Below are 21,266 nucleotides of genomic sequence, written 5' to 3'. Positions count from 1 at the left end.
ACATCTGAGGAAGTCCATCTATGGATGAAATGCTTGGGCTTTCTGGTGCTGTTTCCATGCACTGAGTCATTTGGCTTATTTTCTTTCTGGGTGATTTTTGTGGGAAAGGTTACTCATAGGAACATTCTGGGTAGCGTCTAGAATTCTACGCCTTGGGGATCCTAGTGCAAAGGACTAGTAGACACCAGTAGACACAATAAAGATGACTGACCTTATCATAGGATATTATTGCTCTTATCTATCTAATATATAAAAGCAAAAATTTGTCCTTCTGTCTTTCCATACAAATCCACATTTTACAAGAAGGCTTTTGCCAGCATTATCAATATTACACTTTACCCGCGGAGGGAGTATGTAAAGAAATTTTGTTGCCAATATTACTTCAGAAATTATTTTAAAAATGTTAGCAGTTGTGCAATTTTATTTTTTATTTCACATATTATCTTCCTTAATATATTATTTTTATTTTCTGGTACGCATAAAGTTGAAATAATAAAATGCCACCAAAGAAAAGAGCTAGACGTGGTAGAAACCAAAACAATTTCACAAGGAATAAAATGTTAGGGGCAAATGAACAATCTTCTTGGACAGTAGAATCTCAAGAACAAATATTTAGAAGACTGGACCGTGATCACACAGCTCATGCTGTTGCCAGTGCTGCAGAATCTGATGAAAAGTGAAATGCACGGGGGGAACATAATCGCACAGCTCATGCTTTTGCCAGAGCTTCAGGATCTATGCTGTGTATTTAATAGTTTTATTGATTTTTGTAAACAAACATCCTTAAAATCTCTTGCGACTCCGGGTACTCCAGCTAGTGCCTAATAATTAATTTGTATAGCATCATCTGGTTTTTGTATTTGGGTATACTTAATAACAAGCGATTAACGGAGAGATGACGCTTTCTACTGCAAAATAATGGCTTTTGGTGAAATGTAAAAGGGTCGGGTGTGGGATGCCACCAGAAAACTGACTTTTCTTTCTTTTAATTACATATTTATTGAGGATTGAGCATAACATGAATACTGACAGTTTACAATATGGTCCTACAGAGCAGGGAACAAAAGTATTGAAAATCAACTTAGCTAAAGAACAGTTGAATATGGTTTTAACAGGTATTTGACATGTTACCTACTCGTCTGTAGGTCTTTCTGGATGGACGCGACTGGAGAACCACATACAATTAGTTCTAGAGTCAGCTAACCTGAAGAGCAATTGGTGGATTACCTGAAACAATTTGGGTCTCATACCATTGCGTTAAACTAAAACATTTATATATTTGTGTCTTAAGCACAGTTGATAAAGAGTCAATAAAGCCCTCCCAAATCTTAAAGAATTGTATCGTGCGTTCTTCCTTCTGGAGAAAGGCTTCCACCCATTCCATGTGGAATATGTGGAAAAGTTTCACCCTAAACAGCTGAATTGTGGGGGGGCTCCGTTTGGATCCATTGGTGGAGGATACATTTACGGGCCACCGCTGAGATGGTTAGCATCATTTTCTTACTATCTGGTAAAATTGGGACGTTACGGGGAAAGATTCCCAAGAGTCCCCATTCTGCTGTCAGCAGGAGATGGTTTAATAGATGTCATTGAAAACCCTTGTACTTGTTCCCAAAAACGGGCTATACACTGACTTTTTTTTTTAAAGTGAAAATTATTTACAAGGCAAAACCATGTCGACCGGCACCCCGCATGTATGGCGAAATCTGACCTATTTTACATTTCACCGGTTGTGTTTTATCTTTCTATCTATTGGCACCAAAAATACATTTTATTTTGGCACTGACCAACCAGAAAAGGTTCTGTCACCCCTGCTTGCTCCTAATGCTGAAAGCACTATAAACAGCAGGCGCAAACTGTGCTACAACTAAACTAAAACTAAACTATAACGTATTAAAGAACAGCTAATGAAAATAATCAAATATTATGTAAAGATTTCAGGCTCTTATTGGATCTAAAGCTATATGAGAGAACTTTTTACCTATATATCTATTTAACCACCTCTATGTCCCTATGTTCAGTACAGAGGTTAATTTCTAATCATATACTTATTTCACAGTGAAAACCATCCATTGCAGCTTCTGTACCTCGAGTGTATTCTGTCAATGTTGAACAGTTCGTCCCCTACAATGCATAACCACAAAGGCTTTATGGACCTAATATGGTAAGTAACAGTTTGGCAATACAAATCTGGAACTTTCTCCTGTATATAATCTACAATATTTTAACATGAACCATCATATATATTGATGCATCTTTTTTCTTCTTCTTTTTGTTTACATTTACTTGTTATTGGCCTGTCTTTGCAGGAAGCAGCTATGTCCAGCCCTTGTAGTAATCCTTGGAAATCCAGTCCATGACAAAACCGTAACCTCTGCCCATAGTAACGCTTGCGCTGATTCTGATTGTCACACAGCTGGAGTAGCGGATCAGGGGCGGGGATCGGCATGCTCATCTACAGCACCGGCTCTCAGTGGCCCTGTTGCCCGGACCATCTATTATATTGCAGCAGAGTTAGTTAGATTAATGGGCTCTGTTGAGTCTATGAGGCCAGTCTTGCAGTCCATTTATCACCGTATTCTACTGTACGCACCACCACAGAATCGCGTGGAAGCCATCAAAATCATGAAAGAGGTCAGTGCAGTTCACGATCACTCCTGTCCATTTCATCATGCCAATTATATGTTTCTTAATTGACTGTATCTTGCATTTTCTGCTGCTAAGCATTTCAAGCTTTCACTTTTAAATGATAAATTAATGTTTATAGCAGATGAATCACTGTAATCTGCCCAATTTATTCACAGCCTAAACTCCTTTATTGTTCTCTAAGAGACAAATGAATGGGTTGCTGAAGGTTAAACTTGTTCATCGTTTTTTATAGAACACTGAGAATGTTCATGAATGTGTTGTTCACATTATAAAATCCATACAGTGTAACTGCTTATAGATTCCATTGCTGTATGTAATTCTACTATCTATGTGAATAACCTGATGTACTTTATGGGCTGCTTGTGCCATTTCTGTCTTCCCTGCTGTAGTAAGCAGCACAGCATTATATCAGCAACCCTCCTCCTACAAAATGAATGCATATGCAACCAGACCCCAACAAGCAGTTTATTATTTAAAACTGCTACATACTGTAGCACTTACATATTGATAGATACTGTAGATCTTGCCCAAAGTTTTTAAATTGGGCCAATGCCCTATGACATCCTTGAACTTAACCCTTTTAATGTTAATTTGCATGTTTACATTTTCAATTGGCACCCTGAGCTGGATCGCACAGACTTATCGGGGCTGTCCCCACCATTGGACAGTTTCATTCATAATTGCTGCGTAACCTCTGTGCAGCCCTGTGTAGTACAGGTTACAGCAGCTGGGTCCTCCTCTGCAGCCTAATGGGCAGAGGATTGCAGCAGGCCTAGATGGGGGAGCAGGATGGAGTTATTGTGATGTAGGCCAAGTACAATAATGCTGCGTCTTATGCTCAGCTTTTTCATAAAAGCAAAAAGTCGATACAGGAGTTACAGGATGGGGTGTCAAAAGCCGATAACAACTATTTAGGCATAACACATTTCTGTAAAAGAAGGGAAAAATATTTCCGCACTCATCTTGGTCCCATCACATATGATGCCTTTGAGTTCCCCATATAGCTTCAGACCACCTATACATGCACCATAGATAGGATGGAAAGGATGCACAAGTGTAAATAGCAGCTGGGGCAGTACTGGGTGGGCAAGGAGAGGGATAGGGGCAGGCAGTGCTGGGGGTAGGGAGGGGATAAGGGTAGATAACAGCTGGGGCAGTACTGGGTGGGCAAGAAGGGGGTTGGGGCAGGCAGTACTGTGGGTACATAGAGGATGTGGGTATATTGAAGCTGGGGCACTCCTAGGTGGGCAAGGAGGGGGTTAGGGACAGTCAGTGATGGGCGGATGGAGGAGGTGAAGGTAGATAGCAGCTGGTGCAGTGCTGGGTGGGCAAGGAGGGGTTCGGGTCAGGCAGTGCTAGGGGTATGGAGAGGATGCCTCCATTTTGGGTAAAAATAAGCTTTTTGTCACTCCATTCCTGCACACAAATGGCATCAGACTGTCAATCACTGTTTCTAAGTCACAATAAAGGGTCCAGTGCATGCGCATACTAACAAGAATTGGTACTTTGCGGCCATCTGAAAACAGTTGAAATTAAGAGCCGGATTCTGGTTGGCTCGATAAGATGCAACGATTGCAGCTTACCAAGCGCTATAGAGGCCGCCCTGCCGAATACCTGCCGCTGTTTCTCCTTGCATCCATGCATACATACATACATATTCCCTCGCTGGCGCTGCAGGAGAAATCATTTGATGGTCGCCGAACCTTCTCCTGCCATTGCAAATAAGTCCATATGAAATAACTTGTATTTGTGGGCGCCGGGACGAAGACAGAGAAGCAGAGAAAAAGTAATGTTCTTTTTAGCCGTAGGTGCTACTCCTTATTGTTGTCTCCCACGTGTGGGCCCGCAGTGGGAGATTCCCCGCTATACTACGAGTGTTGCCACTTATGAACATTTAAAATATACCCCATAGAGGGAACCACATAAAGCACATCACCGAGTGCTATTTATTCGTGGCCACTCTGCTATGTGCACATTTACTTTGATAATAGGACCAGGCACCCATGTGTATGAACTAGGTCAGTGATGGCTAACCTTTTCAGCTTGGTGTATCAAATATCGTAAAAAAAGTGTAGCCTTCCTCGAGTCGCGTGTCACTTCAAGAAATATAAATAATTTGGTAATATTTGCAGCCATTATACATATGCCACACACTGCGATGCCCACTATACATATGCCACACACCGTGATGCCCATTATGCATATGCCACATACCGTGATGCTCCATTATGCATATGCCACACCGTGATGCCCATTATACATATGCCACACACTGTGATGCTCCATTATACATGTGCCACACACCATGATGCCCATTATAAATATGAAAGTCAATGTGAAAGGGCAAGATATAATTTAAGAAGGCTGCACTAATACAGGGTCTGTCAAAAAGGCAGCTACCAGTGCCAATAGTTCAGTGTGGCGTTCAAAACCTGCAGAGTTTTTAACAAAGCCCATGTGTGGGAAAGGTGTCTCACTTTTTAAAATGGACGCCGGAGCCCAGTCCTTGCCCAGTCGATCAGGTGCCAGAGACGGGCAGGGAGACGCTGCCCAGCCACCGTGATACTGGAACGCACGTGCGTGTGAGACACACGCGCGTCCCAGTCTCTATCGCCGGCGCTCGCCAGTGCAAGGGATCTGCCGAGCGCCGGCCAAGGATGATGCCCGCTCCATCTGTAGATACACGTGGGCAATATTATTATTAGGGGCATACTGTGATTAACACTACACATTCAATACCTTTAACGACAGTACCCAATTCTGATACAATTGAATATGCTGCAAATGTGACACACTAGTATTGTCTGATTTTCACTATTGTACGTTCTGTTTGCGTTTAATATTTCTCAGTTTGTGTGCTATTCTGCTTAGGAAAATCGCATCGCATTGCATACCGTCTATAGTGCTGTGCGATGCGATGTCCATGTTAACCGCACAGGAGTTTTTATACAATGAAATCTCACATAGGATCGCATGGCACCAAATGCGATTCGATATTTCATTGTACAAGCACCCATGCCATGAGATGTGATGGGTGCTTACAATGAGATGTGCTGCTGTGTGATGTGTGCATAGTATGTGATGGGTGCTTACAATTGTAAGCACCTGCACCTACGCCATTGTTTAGCATCCACCCCAGTATCCATGCCACCCCGAAGTGTGGCGAGGGGCGGTGGAACTGCGTCCTCTGACCTTTTCATACCCCCACTATCCACGTCGGCGTAGAGTTGATTTTAGATAGTGTGGCGAACGCTCGCCATACTATCTAAAATCAACTCCACGACGACGTGGATAGTGGGGGTATGAAAAGGTCGGAGGACGCCTTCCGACGCCCCTTGCGGGGCTCGCTGCGCTTGCCACGCTTCGGGGTGGCATGGATACTGGGGTTGACGCTAAACAGTGGCGTAGGTGCAGGTGCTTACAAAAGCACCCATCACATACTATGCACACATTACATTGCATCACATATCATTGTAAGCACCCATTACATCTCATTGTAAGCACTCATCACATCTCATGCCATGGGTGCGTGTACAATGAAATATCGCATCGCACGGTTAAAACGTACCATGCGATGCGATGAGATGCAATTTCACTACGTTTGAAATCTGGGTGCCCTGCTAGGAAACAAGTACACCTCAGTTTTTACCCGATATCTAATAAAAGTTAATTTTTAATGCAATTAGGTGCAGCTACATAAAAGAACGTTACTTTTTCTCTGTTTTGCTCTATATATCTCTCTATGTCCAATGGTCGCACACCCCCAGCCCTGTATCAATCTCATATTGGCCCTTATTCAGATCTGATTGCAGTACACATTTGTTTAGAAAATGGGCAAAACCATGTGCACTGCATGTGGGGCAGATGTAACATGTGCAGAGAGAGTTAAATTTGAGTGGGGTGTGTTGAAACTGAAATCTAAATTGCAGTGCAAAAATAATGCAGCCAGTATTTACCCTGCACAGAAACAAAATAACTCGCACAAACTTAACTCTCTCTGCACATGTTACATCTGCCCCACCTGCAGTGCACATGGTTTTGCCCATTTTCCAAACAAATGTGTACTGCATTCCGATCTGAATAAGGGCCATTGTAATAATATACAAGGGGGACCTCCTATAATAAATTTTAGATTTGTGCAACTGGCATTCCTCCTATCTCTCTCTACATGTGATGTCAGCCACCCGCCCCCGTCAGGCATTGGATCACTCGCACACCAACTATTTGATTTGATGCACTGCTTTTAAGCTTTAAAGTTGAGGCACTTAATTTATAAAGGCCTCCAACATTAAAAGTCAAGTTGTAAAATTCACAAATCTCATGGCATAGGGCCTAATTCAGACCTGATCGCAGGAAAAATGTATTCCCAAAATGGACAAAACCATGTGCACTGCAGGTGGGGCAGATGTAACATGTGCACAGAGAATCAGATTTGGGTGGGGTGTGTTGAAACTGAAATCTAGATTGCGGTGTAAAAATAAAGCTGCATTTTACCCTGCACAGAAACAAAATAACTCACCCAAATCTAACTCTCTGTGCACATTTAACATTTAACAACCCCACCTGCACATGGTTTTGTCCATTTGAGAACCAATTTTTCCTGCGATCGGGTCTGAATTAGGCCCTATACCATGAGACTGAGTATTGTGCGTACATTTTCTGTTGTTACTAGAGAGAGCAAAAGACTGGCTTTGTTATGAAGGGTAATATGCATAAGCTATATAGGAAATAAAGTAGAGTGTGTGTGTGTGTGTGTGTGTGTGTGTGTGTGTGTGTGTGTGTGTGTGTGTGTGTGTGTGTGTGTGTGTGTGTGTGTGTGTGTGTGTGTGTATGAGATATATATATCTTTAAGGCATCTTTAGTTTTGGATTTAGTTGAATTCTCAAACTTGGTTATCGAGCATATGTAATAGTGCCTATTTAGATGACCAGTGGTTGATAAAAATATACAAGAGCACATTACATATACCGGTAATTTGGGACAGTTTACAGACTGAAGCCAACATATCATATTATAAAAGACTAGAAACAGGCTCTGCTTGATACAAAGTAGATACAACGTAAAATCCCTGTCTTCCTGATGGACATTTTCAAACATTGGATAAAGTTAGAAGAAGATCATAGGCGTGCGCAGCCCATTTTATTAGGGGGTGCACCATTGGAGGGGGCGTGTCCATCACTATCTACTGGGCGTGTTCATCATCTCCTATTATTACACATAATGATACACACTAGACATAATGTCACGCACAATAATGCCCATCACACATGCCACACACCGTAATGCCCATTACAAATTATGTTAGGGCTTAAAAAAAATATTATTAAAACAGGGACAATAGGGACTGTGCACGTCGAAGGCGCGCGCCAAAAATTAACACATACTTACATGCATATTACACATCACACAGCCATTACATAGTATACCATATTCCATAATGCCCATTACACGTTGTACGTGTAATTCCCATTACATGTTACGCCTCACACCATGATGCCCATTACACGTTACGCCTCAGACTGTGATGGCCATTACAGATTATGCCATGGGGGGGGGGATGTGAAATGTTCTTTGCCAGGAGTCACATGCTCCCTGGGAAGGGGGTGGTTAAATGCTCGTTGACAAGGGGAGTTTCATGCTCATTGCTGGGGGTGCGCATTGCACACCAGCGCTCCCGTGAATCCGCACTTCCGGGTAGCGCTGTGCACTCTTCTTATAAGATGCCCACCGGAGCCGCAGCCTCCTTCCCTTTTGAGCCGCTGGCCGGATGCTGCACGCCGCACACTGAAGCTACTTTACCTGTCAGCGGCAGGCAGCATCTGGTCAGCCGCTCAAAAGGGAAGGAGGCTGTGGCGGGCACGGGACACTTGTACCCCAAGTGCCCAGGGGCAAATGCCCGCCCGCACACATAGTATACACACACACACATACAAAAAAAAACAAAAAAAACGGTTTAACCTCAATATCCCTGGAATCAAATAATCCATATGGATCCGCCTGGTATCAGATTGAAGGCCCAGCGATTTGGGTTCGACTGAAATCAACCTCGAGCTTCAGTGATGCCGAAGGGGGAACTGGCAGCCATTGAACTGGGTGGGGGTCGGAATTAGCGGGTCCCATGTTATTCTATAGGGAAAACGTTCCAGCTTTGCCTGGCAGTATCTCCGGTTCCCAGGGGGCTAGAGACACGGGGCTGGGCTCGTTGGAAAGCCCCATCCCTCAGCTATGATTAGGAGGTGCCTGTGCACCCCTGGCACCCCCCTTGCGCACGCCTATGAAGAAGATGCTGTGGTGCTAGATAAAGTCTATACACACTGAGCGATTTTCCTACTGCCCAGCAATTTACACGCTTTGAACGGCTTTCCATAACAGGAGGCTATGGAAAGCCATTCAGTCTGCTGGTAAAACCACCGCTCATCGCTGGCCTGTACACACGGTCATAACTGTTTTTTTGTACTCAAATATCACTAAGTAATCACTCAAATATGTTTATTTTGTAGTTTGTGTTTTATGTGGCATACATACTGTGCTATGAAAATGATATTACTTTTTTGTTGGCACAGTCCAGGGTGGACTGGGGTAAGGAACACGTGGCACATGCATTGGATACATGATAAGCTGAAACCAGTTTCTTAACACAGGATAAGGAATTCTGATTTTCTAATGCTATGATACTGATGGCAGCATGTTCACATTGTTTACGTTCATATTGTTAACTACTGCCTTTCTGGTGATTGGTCCACAGCGCTACCCCATATTAGTATGTAGTATAACTGCAATGTGGTTCATAGATGTTGGCAATACTATGATATGCTACTCTGCCCATTTAGGAGAATATGGGCGGAAGAATAGAACTAAACGGTCATTGAATCATTGATTGCTGTGACGAAATGCTCTATACATTTTCTAAAGCAAATAATGAGAGGAGTCCTGGCCAGCAGGACTGCTGTAGTTTTATGTGTGGCCAGGATAGTGCCCCTACCTTCGACCAGCACCACCAGCAGGTGCCACCCTAGCCAACCTCTAGTAATGACCCTGACTAAACAGCAATAGTACATATAACTGTAAGTGACTTTCAGAGTAAATATCTATGTTCATGGCATTCTCACATTACATTGTTGACTTAGCTTTAAGATGCTTTCAGGCAAAGAATCAGTGGAAAAACACACCTATTGTATGCACTGCTTTTGCTGTCCGGTATATTAACTAAAGTCATTCTGGAAAAGTTGTGTTGTCCTTGTAATGAGCATAATAGCCACACTGGGATGATCCTACTTATGAGCTTGCCTGTCTTCTGACTCCTAGATTCTCAGCAGTCCTCAGAGACTTTTCGACCTTGCAGGGCCATGCACTTCTGAACCAGAAACAAGAAAAAGGTCCATATCAAAGAGGAAGTCCCATCTGGACCTTCTAAAGTTGTGAGTTCCACTTCTGCTCATTACCACATAAATTGAGTGGTTTAATATTTGTGTGCTGTAAAATCTGCTTATGTTCCTATGGAGGTTTCTACCAAAGTTTGCAGATATATAATTATGAGATATGAAATACAGTACCTACCTGTAAGTTGCAGAAGCTGTTGGCTGGTATTTTATTTTTCACATATTTTCTCTCATCTGCTTTGATAAATACCCCCCTAGTAATTAAACAACTGGTTTGTTTCATTTGGATATGCAGGTTTTCTTATCTTGGCTTAGATATTGTGATTTATCTATTTTACATAGAACAATATCATACATACTGACAGAACTTATTGAAGTGATTACAGCAAGAGCCCATTTATGGTTTATTTTTTTAATGTTTATCAATTTGTCACACTTTTTTGCACAATATCACAACACACTATTATGAAAGGTACATTTTTGGGGGGTTTATCGCAACTACTAGATTTTATATTTATATTATTGAGCTAGGTACTTGTGGCGTTTCACGGCGGCAGCTTACGCTACGTTTGAAGCTACGTTATTAGCATAGCCCAACGGCTGCCTTACTTGTGTAGTTTCACGATGGCAGCCTAAGCTACGTTATCAGCATAGCCCAATGGCTGCCTAGCGTAGTCAGCGTAGTGTCCCCGTTTACCGTACTGTTGCCGGGAACTGCATCTCTCTTCCTGGCGTCCCTGGCAAGCCTAGTGAGCGCCTCTCACACAGAACCGTCGCCCACATGATCCCCTTTTCGGCGGGGAGGGGGTCATGCGGGCGCCGGCGGAGAAAAGAAGAAAGCAACTTAACACAGTACAATAATATCGAAATTATCAAGAAGAAAGAAAAAATTAAACAGTTATTCTTCTAATTCTGCATAGACAGAACCAGCAGCAGAAGTGGATGCAGTTGTGTCTGCATCTGTGTCGTCTGCTTTTCAGCCTGTGAGAGCAGAGTTAAGGCATAAAGCAGTGGTTCCCAAACTGTGTGCCTAGGCTCCCTGGGGTAAATCAGGACACTTGCAGGGGTGCCTTGGGTTGGTGGACCAGGATCAATTCATATTATGAATAGTCAATGTAACAGGCAAAACCAGTGCTGGTGACTGCCAATTATAATATATGTGCACAAACAGAAGCAAATCCTGTCCCTCACCAGATAACTGTGACATATAAACGCAATGCACTTAATTTAATATTTTTTTCTGAATTTATCAATAAAAAGCATTTGGCCTAGGGGTGCCTTGAAAATGTTTTGATGCTCTAGGGTGCCGTGATTAAAAAAAGCCAATCCGGCGTTGAGGCTGCGACATTAGGTCCACGGTGCAGGCCTCCCGCATAAGGTTGTTATACTGCACGGTGGTTTTTTTCGAAATGGAGAGATGACGCTCACAAAACGTGATGCTGGTTAGCTCCTCCGCCCAACAAAACACGAAGCCTATGAGCATCATGAATGTGAGATGACATCTACGAAACCACTGTGCGGCCCTGACAGTAACCTTTTTGCCGAAGCTTCTTATGTGGCAGCTCCTTCACATTGAGTCGCATTAGGACACGTCTTGGTCACAGGGAGAAAGTAGTGAAGCTGCAAGATATTCACCGACTACTCCTCCGTCTGCGGCAGGTTAAAATGGTTAATTTGTCGGCAGCTATAACTGATACAATGTACTGCGTACTGCTGACTGACTATGCTGGCCACGGGAACAGTACGCTGGCTCTGACGGACGCTGGCTACGTTAAGCAGCCGCGGGAAAACTACGCTACGCTGATTCTGACAGTGACCACTGATTCTGACAGGGACGTTCGCGGAAACACTGCGCTACTGCTCGCGGAAACACTACGCAACTTTTAAATATGCTGGCCGTGGGAACACTACGCTCATTCTGACAGGGATGCCTTGCTGACTACTTAACTGCCGCCATGAAACTACACAAAATATAGTAGTTCTCGGTACTTAAGGGTTTCTATTCAGAAAGGGTCTTTTGTCTGTGATAAATTCATCTAATAGTGACTAAGAACCCCTAATACTATTTTTGAGGTACAGTGGTGCAGTTTCCAGAAGACATTGTGCCTATGACTTAAGTGCTATTTGGTTTTGTTTTGCGTCTTTTTGCTATGTGATGTGTAAAGGTGCCCATACACGGTGCAATCATCACACACATTATGGGCTGCATCGCAACGCATGCGTTTTGCATGCAATGCGATCAGAAGGCAGTACAAAAAGTGTGTGCAACACATACTTTTTGTACTGGGCGATGAGATGCCCGCGGGAGCGCGCATCACATAGCATGGTGCAAACGCACAGTGTATGGGCACCTTTAGAAAGCAGAAATAAATACCTTTGTTTATTTTGTACTCTTAAAACATCAAGCTTAAATATACCTGTTTTTGTCTGTACAGTATCCAGGAACTAAGCTTAGAGAGATTACCAGCTAAAGACCTATTATTCCTTTTCTATAATACCTTTTGTTTCAATTATTTAAAAAATAGCGATTTTAGCTTTCTTTAGGACCAGCATTTTACATAGAGAACCAGAGAAAAAAGATTATTGTATCCAGTAACAAATATTTTATTGTATTGATTGTAGCCCTAACAAGCGTAGCAAAGAATTCTAATGTAATATCTTTAAAAAAATGTTCCCATATTCTGGGTTTTTCATTTACTCATTAAATCCTGTCGTCGCCGATAGAAACAACGTTGGTAATTCCCTCTTTCTGATTTGATCTATTGTAATCTGTCCAGTATTGTGTAATTATGTGTAGGACAAAAATAATGACCGTGAATAGAATATTTTCCTTGCAAGACTTAAAAAGCAGTCTGATAAATTGGGAGTAATTACCAGTATATAGAAATGTAGACATCTGTTTATCTATTGGAAATTTTACACCGAGTAGCAGATATAAGAATTAATACTGGCTCCTTCCCTTTCTACTCATTACATTACAGGTCTTCAACCTGTGGCCCTCCAGATGTTGTGGAACCACATGTCCCAGAATGCGCTGACAGTTTTGGCATGCTCTTATAGGAAAAAATGTGGCAATGCATGTTGGAACATGTAGTTTCACAACATCTGGAGGGCCACAGGTTGAAGACCCATGCATTACATCTTCCACTTTTCAGTCTAGTCCCCACCCATTTTGGATCCCAGCTTTTTTTGTGCCACTGTAGCTCTTTCTGCTTCATCTCTTATCATGGCCAAAGTAAGCAGAAGCACTCTGACATACAGTAATTACAGGTTTGCACTATGGGCCAAGAAAAGTGATTTTCTCCATGTTATCTATTTTTCATACGTACTAATGTTGGTTGTATAAATATATGTAACTTTATTGGGTCTGTTCATGTAGCAGTGAAAGCACTTTATCAGAGATTAGTTAAAAGCCTGTAAAAAATGATGGCTTCTGCAATGTACTTTCACTTTGAGCTGTGACAGTTTTTAGCCCACATACCTCCTGTCCCTACCTGCTTTTACCCCAATCTCTGTCTTCACAGCTCCCTCTCTCCATATCCAGCAAATTTGATACAGATTAGTGTCCCTACAAAAATCTCCAATTCACAGAAGAGGTGTCCGTGAAAAAAACAAATTTTTTCAGCAGTATCCCAGCTCCATGCCAGGATCGCCTCCTTATACATTAGTATGACGAGAACGATTCATAGACGCACAGAAAGCCCATCTTTCTATTTCTTTTCCTAAATACAGTTTGCCGTCTCGGGAAGGCGTAAGAAGGTCTCTGAGGGGAGAAGAATAGGGAAGACTGCTGTCTGCTGGCCTCCTCTCTGTTCTCCATGCCCCCTTCGCTGCACCTGACCAATCAGTGGGGGCCTCTGAAGTGATTGATGTTTAATCATGCTGGGCCATGTAGTTCCACAACCTGAAATCCCCTACTTGCTGCTTGGTGTATATAGCAGGGTTGCCGACTTTAAGATTCTCCTCTCCGGGAGAAGCCCGGAGAGGAGAGTTTCAGCAGCCGCTCAGGGGGCGGGGCTTATGAGTTACATCACTAAGCCCCGCCCCCATGCTGGTAAAGCATCGAATTCACGTATCTCCGTGGAGGGGGCGGGGCTAAAATGACGCGATTGTGCCGTTTTAGCTCCGCCCCCTCCTCTGAGACCCGAGGATTGCGGCATTTTAATGCCGCGATCCGGGGGTCAGCGGGGGTCCCCCCTGAATCCGGGAGGGTTGCCCACCCTTCCGTGGGGCCGGGAGGGGGTACCCGATTTTCGGGAGACTCCCGGAAATTCCGGGAGGGTCGGCAACCCTGGTATATAGTAAAATGTCAATAGAGATACAGGGGAAACCCGCAGTGCAGCAGCAACTCCTCATCCTATAACCGAGCTGCTGTGAGCACCTTCTATCCATGTCCAAGCCACATGGTGTCCTCATCAGGGCATCTCCCCTCTTCAGATCAGGACACTTATTGCTGTACTAGCACCCAACAGGTTTTGACACACCCTCTATCCACACCACCACCCCATGTCCTCCATCGTACCGTCTGCTCGGGAAAGCATCCCGTTACTTCCTGTTCTGCATGCATTGAATGGAGGAGGCTGTGCCCCAATTCCTGCTGCTGGCTAGGTCCATCATTGGTGCATGCACAATCAAGTCCTATGAGATATTTCTGAGGACCGCACTTCTAGATTGGATTGTATCATCATATTTGCAAATTGTCCGTCACTTTAAATAGGGAAATATGTAAATGTTTGTTAAAGCACTGGACCCACATTATTTTTGTGCTAGTCAAAAGTGGGTGAGCAGAAATAATCGGCACCTGTAGCTGATCGGATCAACAACGGAAATCATATGTCTGGTGCAGGGCGCTCAAAGTATTTGAATCATCCCAAACTCCTTTATAAATTTTAAACTGTTCTTGTTATTTCAATAATTTCGGTTCAGCAGTGGGAACTCCGGCAAACTGTTAAATGTACAAATACAAATAAAGTATACTAGTTGTTTTAACCCTTTGAGTGCCAACATCTCTGTGAAAGATGTGCAAAATATCTGCTAAAAATGCCATTTGTTATATAAATTAAAATAAAAAATGTGTATAAAAAGATTACATTTCCTATATAAGGAAGACATTACAGGTCATTATGATGAATACAAATGTCTGCCTGGTAATTTTTCCCACCTAATTCACTTGGCACTCAAAGGGATAATATAAGAAAATGTCATAGTACACTATTTCAAACTTTATGCACATTATTTATTTTATTTATTACCATTTTCTAATATAGAGCAGCATATTCCGTTGCGCTTTGCAATCTGAGACAGTGATACAACAACACTGGGTATTTACAGACTGTCAATGGTATAAGGGTCCTGCTCGCAAGCTTACAGTTTATAGGGAAATAGGCATTCATTCCACCAGAATGCAAAGGTTCCTGGTGGGCTGTTGAACCAGCAGTTTGGCCAGGGGTCAGGGAGATGGAAAATGGGAAAAAGAAAGAGTGGATATGTGTGGACTGTACAGTGGGGATGTGATTAGATGGGAATGGTATATGAAGGTTAAGTGGCTGGTTCTGGCATCTGATAAGCTTGCCTGAAGAGGTGAGTTTTCAGGGAACGCTTGTAGGTTTGGAGACTGGAGGAGAGTCTTATTGTGCATAATAGAGCATTCCATAGAGTGGGTGCAGCCCAAAGAAGGTCCTGCAATCGGGAATGGGAGCAAGTAATGAGTGTGGATGAGAGACGTAGATCTTGTGAGGAGCGAAGAGGTCGGGTTGGAAGATATTTTGAGATAAGATATGTAAGTTGGTGTAGTTTAGTTTATGGCTTTGTGTGTGAGTAAACATTTTTTATTTAATACAGTAGAAAACAGGTAACCAATGAAGTGACTGACAGAGTAGCTTTGCATGAACGTCTGGCTAGGAAGATTAGCCTCACAGCTGCATTAATGATGGACTGTAGTGGTGAGAGTCTGTACTGGGGAAGGCTGTGTCTTGTATAAGGTAAGGGCAAATTATTTATATGTTTTTTAGATGCATGTGACATGATTTCGAGACAGATTGAATGTGGGGAACGAAAGTTCAGAGTCAGGAATGACACCTAAGCAGCGAGCTTGAGTGGTCGGAGGGATTGTCATATTGTCATATTCTCAACAGCGATAGAGATATCTGGTTGGTTACCATTATTTATTGGTGGTAATATAATTAATTCTTAGAATAGTTTTAGAAATATTCAGTGTGAGGTGGCGAGATGACATCCAGGATGAAACAGCAGAAAGGCATTCAGTGACACGGCTCAATACAGATGGGGACAGGTCAGGGGTGGATAGGTAGAGCTGAGTATTATCCAGGGGCAAACGCAGGATTTTCAGAAGGGGGTTTCCAGAGGGGCGGAGCAAAGCACGGAGATGGACACTTAGGTGACCAGTATATGCTTTGATGTCCCACGGGTGGTAGGGGGTATTATATCCACCGCTCAGCATGTAGGGCCTGGATCAGAAATTTCCACTAATTAGTAATTACCCCTTTACTGCACAGATGGTGGGAGATGAGGTGGGAGAAGGGGGCATTAGATTTTAATGGAAGTAAAACTAGAGAATCCCTCCTACCAAATGGTATTGGGGACTAGGGGATCAGAGTTCAGGAGGCAGAGCAATCTGCCAACGAGAATATAAAACTACATACCAGGTGTGTGGAGCTGGAGCAGTAACCAGCTGCTGGAAGGCTGATTTCTCTGGTTCTGGGCACAGTAGAGACAAGCTACTAGTGTCTATCAAAGGGGGAGCGTCCCAGCTTTTGGAATATACCCTCAGAAAAACTCTAAGTCAGACAGAACCTGAAATATCTGACTGGGAAATGCAATTAACAGGCTTGGATGGGGACCACTGCTTTGAAGTCAGATATCTCCGGTTCCCAAGGTCCGATTTTAAAAATTCTTGTACTCTTGGAAAGAGGGGACCCTCAGCTTTCAGCCTAGGGCTGTTAGACTCCTAGGGGGGGTTTCTGGGTACTCGGAAACCCCCCCTGCGTGCGCTACTGTTATCCGCATACAGATGATACTGAAATCCTAAAGAGCTGATTAGATTTCCAAGAGATGAGGGGATATAGTTTGAGAAAAGCAGAGGACCTAAAACTGAACCCTGAATTACTCCAACTGATAGGTAGCGAAGAGGAGGTAGAATCAGAAAAATTAACACTAAAGGAGCGGTTAGATAGGTAGGATGAGAACCAAGAGAGTGCTGTGTTTTTAAGACCTAGATATTGTAGTGTTTGTATGAGAAGTGTGTGGTCAACAGTGTCAAAAGCAGCTGAGAGATCTAGAAGAATAAGTAGTGAATAGTGGCCTTTAGACTTAGCAGTGACCAGATCATTCGCACTGCTGTCAGTGCTGTCTCTGTGGAGTGTTGGGAATAAAAGCAGACTGAAGCGGGTCCAATAAGTAGTTCGGAGCTACATGGAAGCTGAGAGAGTGGACGGTATTTTGAGAGAGAGCTTGGGTCAGAATTGTGTTTTTTTTCAGAATCGGAGTAATAACTGTGTGTTTGAACAATGAAGAAAGATACCAGTAGAGAAAGAGCAGTTACAGATTTTAGATAAGGATGGGATGAGCACAGGAGATAGAGATTTACTTATTTGTGCTGGTATAGGGTCAAGAGGAGAGGTAGTAGTGTGGGAGGAAGAGAAAATTGCAGACACTTCATCTTCATTCCTGGGATAAATTGAAGTAAATGTATCAGAGGGCTCAGGTATGGAATTGAGCAGATCACCAACTGAGTCGGAGTATACCAATTCATCTTGTCTTTCTTATCCCTGAAGTAGGAAGCAAGATCTTGTGCATGGATAGTGGCTGGTGGCTTGGGTGAGGAAGGGTTGAGAAGTGATTTAAATTTATTAAATATACATTTTGGGTTAGAAGCTTGAGCAGAAATGAGAGTTTGGAAATATGTTTATTTGGCAGTTTCCAGGGCACAACTATAGGACTGGTAGATATATATATATATATATATATATATATATATATATATATATATAAGCGAAGAAATACCTGCACTCGCACTCACACAAGTAGCCAATGTTGGGGTGCCCCAAAGACACACCTTGGTGTGTCAAACATACACAGTCCAGTTTCCCTAAGTAGGGAAAAATGGAGCACTCTCCGGTTTTTCAAAAAAACTTTTGTATTTTATTCGTGAAAAAAAGTACATACCAAGCGATGTTTATCAGGACAAAACAATCCTATAACTCCTCCGACGTTTCGATCCACCACCGTGGATCTTTATCAAGGAGATTGTCACCATAGAAGTAAGGCAAAAAAAGATCAATCAGCAATATAGTCACCAGTTCTTGAGGTCTATCCGCGTCAGCAGCCAGAGACCTACTGGTCCGCCTCCCCGTCCCGGATTTATATACCCAAAATGCGCGCCAAATCATGTCTGTGTGAATGGGAACTCCCCCGCAGCGTCAGGCTGTACGGCACAGCCGGCGTCACGGTCAGTCTGTGATTTCCGGTCTGTGGAACGCAAGCGGCAACCCGGCTTCCGCCGGGTGACACGCAAGCAGTCCCCACAGTAACCAGTCATCCAGCTAACAGTGCGTCCGGCGCCGTGTCAGCTTGGAGCGGAGTTGCCTCTGTCCAGCTGCAACTTTCACCATCTGTTAATATGCTATGTGCGCCAGATAGCGTGGCTGTCTTATGTTACAAATAGTACCAGGATTGCGATGTGCTGTCCTTTGGTGTGTATTATGTGAAAAGCGCATACTGTGGGTGATGCTTGCAAAAAATAGGAGTAGGCTATCTATCTTATACATCAGTGTATTGAATGCGTGGGTAATACCGGGAGGATCGGGTGACATAGTATATTCCCAGATGGGGTCCCCACCAAATATAGAGATAAATAATAGGTGTCACAGCAAAAACTTTAGTGTTAAACGGTCAATGGCGTTTTGGGCTTTCACCCGTCGTCAGGATCAACACAAAACGTTTTGTGTTGGTCCTGACGACGGGTGCAAGTCTGAAACGGCGTTAACTGTTTGACACAAAAGTTTTTGCTGTGTCACCAAGACCCGGAGTGACGCCTATTATTTCTCTCTCTTTCTCTCTCTCTCTCTCTATCTATCTATCTACCTACCTACCTATCTAGATAGATAGATAGATAGACTCTATTTCGATGTTTAGGGTAAACCTCAATATTTGTGTATCTGCACCTGATCATGTGCAGATCTGGGCCTGCAATGGTGCTCACAGTGCCCCAAAAGCCACAGCATGCTTGAAATACTATTCGTGTTTGGGGACAGCAATGGGCAGCATTCCAGAAAACAAGGGGAACGGCGGCATGCTTTACTGATCCTACCAGTATGATTTCACTGCATATTCTGAGTTACCTGATGGTTACGTAGAAGTCCAATATTCACACAGTTTATCACGCATTGTGCCTACTGCAGTAGTAGCATATTGTCGCACAGCAGCAGCAGTATCAGCCCCAAATTGACAGCAGCTGATTGATTAGTGATTTATTTCTTTCCAATCTTTGATAAATCTCCCCCAATATCTTAAACTGTACACAAAACTGATAGGTGATCTTAGGTATCCTTAATATCTACATTAGACAGAATTACATGTAATGTATACAATGATAAATACTGAATATTGCAAATAGGGTATAATGATTTATACATGGCAGCTATATATTCTGTAATTCTACATAGCTTGTTAAATCACATACGCATTGTAATCATGATATACATGACCTAAAATATTGCCAATTACTATTTATACTCTTGTTTTTTGTTGTAGAATTATGGATGGGATGGCAGAGGCTTGCATGAAAGGAGGCATTGAGGCCTGTTATGCATCAGTGTCCTGTGTCTGTGCCTTGCTTGGAGCTCTAGATGAACTGAGCCAAGGAAAAGGTCTCAAGGAAGATCAGGTCCAACATCTCCTTCGACGTCTTGATGAGCTAAGGGATGGAGCGGAGTCAAGCAGGGAGTCCATGGAAATTAATGAGGCAGACTTCAGGTGGCAGAGGCGCATTCTTTCCTCAGAGCACACACCTTGGGAGCTGCAGACGGAGAAAAGTCCTGATATAAGCATAAGTGTGACCACAGACACTGGACAGACCACGTTGGAAGGAGAATTGGGGCAGACTACTCCAGAAGACAATGTGGATGGGCAAGGAAATAATTTACAATCACCGACACTCCAAGATATTCGTAATAAAGATGCAGAGTTAGAAGTTGTAGATCAACCGGATGTTGTACAAAGGAGTCATGTTACGGTTTATCCCGACATAACAAATTTTTTATCAGTTGATAGTAGGGCGAGATCATATGGCTCCAGGTACAGTGAGAGTAATTTTAGTGTTGATGAGCAAGACCTTTCTAGGACTGAATTTGATTCATGTGATCAGTATTCAATGGCTGCAGAAAAGGATTCAGGTAGATCTGATGTCTCTGACATTGGGTCTGATAATTGTTCACTGGCAGATGAGGATCAGACCCCCAGAGACTGTCCTGGTCATAGATCATTACGGACTGCGGCTTTGTCTTTAAAACTGCTGAAAAACCAGGAGGCAGATCAGCAGAGTGCCCGGCTCTTTGTGCAATCTCTGGAAGGTCTGATTCCACGGCTTCTGACCCAGCAGAGAATGGAGGAAGTTGATTCTACATTGCAGAATTTTGCTTCAACATTTTGTTCAAGTTTGCAAGCTGGTAAATTTTAATAATGAACTCGTTTATTTAAATTGTGAAACAATGATCTGTCTTCTTGGTAATATGTTTATTAGCCATTGATAATCTCTATGTAATGTTTCCATTTATAAAAGAGATACAAATAACATTCACAGGGGACATTTAATAGGATGAGAGATTCAGAAAGTGAGAGATTCAGAAAGTGAGAGATTCAAAATCAAACTGGTTTTGCAGTGTAAATGATTGCCGCTTTAAAAAAACTTCAGTTTCTTACCAAATTTCTCACTTTCTCTCATCTCTCATCCTATTACATTTCACCCACTGTGTGTAAGTTCAGAAAATGGGTTAGCATAAGAACATCATTAAACTTGTTCAAAACTTTAAAAAGCATACCCTTGCGTGCTCGCTACACTCGTCACAGGCTACTGTTACCAATATATGTCTACGTAGATTTTGTTCTGAGGCAGTTTAGTTTTGCTAGCCCATTATCTGAATTTGAGCCTATTTACAGATAAATGTAAGTATAAGGGGCTTATCGGAACTGATTGTGTTTACAATTATATATATTATAAAT

The 21,266-nt window shown here is 42.9% G+C and overlaps 1 protein-coding gene across 2 annotated transcripts in view; it reads left to right on the top strand.

Annotated features, from left to right (window-relative positions):
• Positions 1-21,266, top strand: part of ARFGEF3 (ARFGEF family member 3) — a 164,073-nt gene that overhangs the window by 82,022 nt on the left and 60,785 nt on the right. For both annotated transcript variants that reach the window (XM_083176610.1, XM_083176608.1), the window contains exons 9-12: positions 2,060-2,164; positions 2,310-2,634; positions 9,955-10,067; positions 19,800-20,713. In XM_083176610.1, coding sequence (XP_083032736.1) covers positions 2,060-2,164; positions 2,310-2,634; positions 9,955-10,067; positions 19,800-20,713 — 1,457 coding nt within the window. The remainder of the gene's footprint in view (positions 1-2,059; positions 2,165-2,309; positions 2,635-9,954; positions 10,068-19,799; positions 20,714-21,266) is intronic.

Source organism: Crinia signifera, chromosome 3 (genome assembly GCF_055691185.1).
Source record: "Crinia signifera chromosome 3, ASM5569118v1, whole genome shotgun sequence".
Taxonomy (NCBI): domain Eukaryota; kingdom Metazoa; phylum Chordata; class Amphibia; order Anura; family Myobatrachidae; genus Crinia; species Crinia signifera.
This window is presented reverse-complemented; position numbering and strand designations above follow the sequence as displayed.